Raw genomic sequence first — 1058 nt, 5'->3', positions numbered from 1 at the left:
CCCCCTGGGCGCCGGGCAGCCCCTCTTCATCCACCCGGGACAGTTCGCCATGGCCCCCGGCGCCTTCTCCGCCATGGGCATGGGACACTTGCTGGCCTCGGTGACCGGTGGGGGCAGCCTGGAGAACGGAGCCCTCTCGTCTGCCCCAGGCGCGGCGGGGGCGGCCCCCCCCTTCCCTTTCCACCTCTCCCAGCATATGCTGGCCTCTCAGGTAAGCCCCCACGCCCACCCCGCGTCCCCATCCCCGTTGTCCTGGCCCTGGGCCCTCCTCTCCGTGTCCTTCCCCAAAGCTCCCTGAATGAGCAGAGCACTTCGGGGGCACGGGTCAGGCCCAGCCAGCATCACCCCCAGTGTGGGGACATGCGGGGTGGCCCCAGTGCAGGTCAGGAGCTGTTGGTGCCCCCAGCCTCCCCCGTGCCCCCTGCAGCCGATGGGGACAAGGGGGTGCCACTCCCCTGGACCCCTGGTGTGCTGCTTGGTGGAGCAGGACGTGGGGGACATTCTGAAGGTTGGCCTCAGGGCTGATTTGAGGAGGAATCTTGATTTTTTTTGCAGCTGATACGGTTCCCCCATAGACGGGGGCAGAGTCAGGAGCCATGGCCCTGCCTGACCTGGCTGTCCCCATCCAGCAGCCCCCTGTTTCCCTGCCAGCCCCGAAACGGCTCCTGCAATGCCTGCGCGTGTGTTGCCTTTGCCAGCCCCGATGATGAAATGCATAAAGATGTCTTTGAATTCCCCTAATTTATCGATCGTACTTAACAATGTGTTTTAATGTGGTTAAAGGTCTGTGATGCTGCACAGACGGGGACACGCAGTGTGCGGGGAGGCGCAGGGGCAGGGACGGGGCAGGTCCCGGAGAGGGGTTTGTGCCTGGTGGCACCAGCCCAGGTTGGTGCGGGGCAGATGGAGCTCCCCAGCTGTACCCCCTCCCTCAGCCCGTCCCACAGGGATATCCCCGTGCTTTGTTTTTAGGATTACACCAGGGTGTCTGGCTTTGCCTCAGCTTTCTCAGGGGAACGCTGTCTTGGGGGCAGGCAGGAGGGAGAATGCAGCGGAGC

At 64.2% G+C, this 1058-nt stretch overlaps 1 protein-coding gene across 1 annotated transcript in view; it reads left to right on the top strand.

Annotated features, from left to right (window-relative positions):
* The window catches only part of TBX2 (T-box 2), a 5514-nt gene extending 4989 nt beyond the window's left edge, over window positions 1-525 (top strand). The window contains exons 4-5 of the mRNA XM_009324315.1: window positions 4-211; window positions 442-525. Of these exons, the coding sequence (XP_009322590.1) occupies window positions 4-211; window positions 442-525 (292 nt within the window). The remainder of the gene's footprint in view (window positions 1-3; window positions 212-441) is intronic.
* The last annotated feature ends 533 nt before the right edge of the window (window positions 526-1058 follow it).

Source organism: Pygoscelis adeliae, unplaced genomic scaffold, assembly GCF_000699105.1.
Source record: "Pygoscelis adeliae isolate BGI_AS28 unplaced genomic scaffold, ASM69910v1 Scaffold290, whole genome shotgun sequence".
Lineage (NCBI taxonomy): Eukaryota > Metazoa > Chordata > Aves > Sphenisciformes > Spheniscidae > Pygoscelis > Pygoscelis adeliae.
The sequence above is the reverse complement of the archived record's forward strand: the minus strand, read 5'-3'. Positions and strand labels throughout refer to the sequence as shown.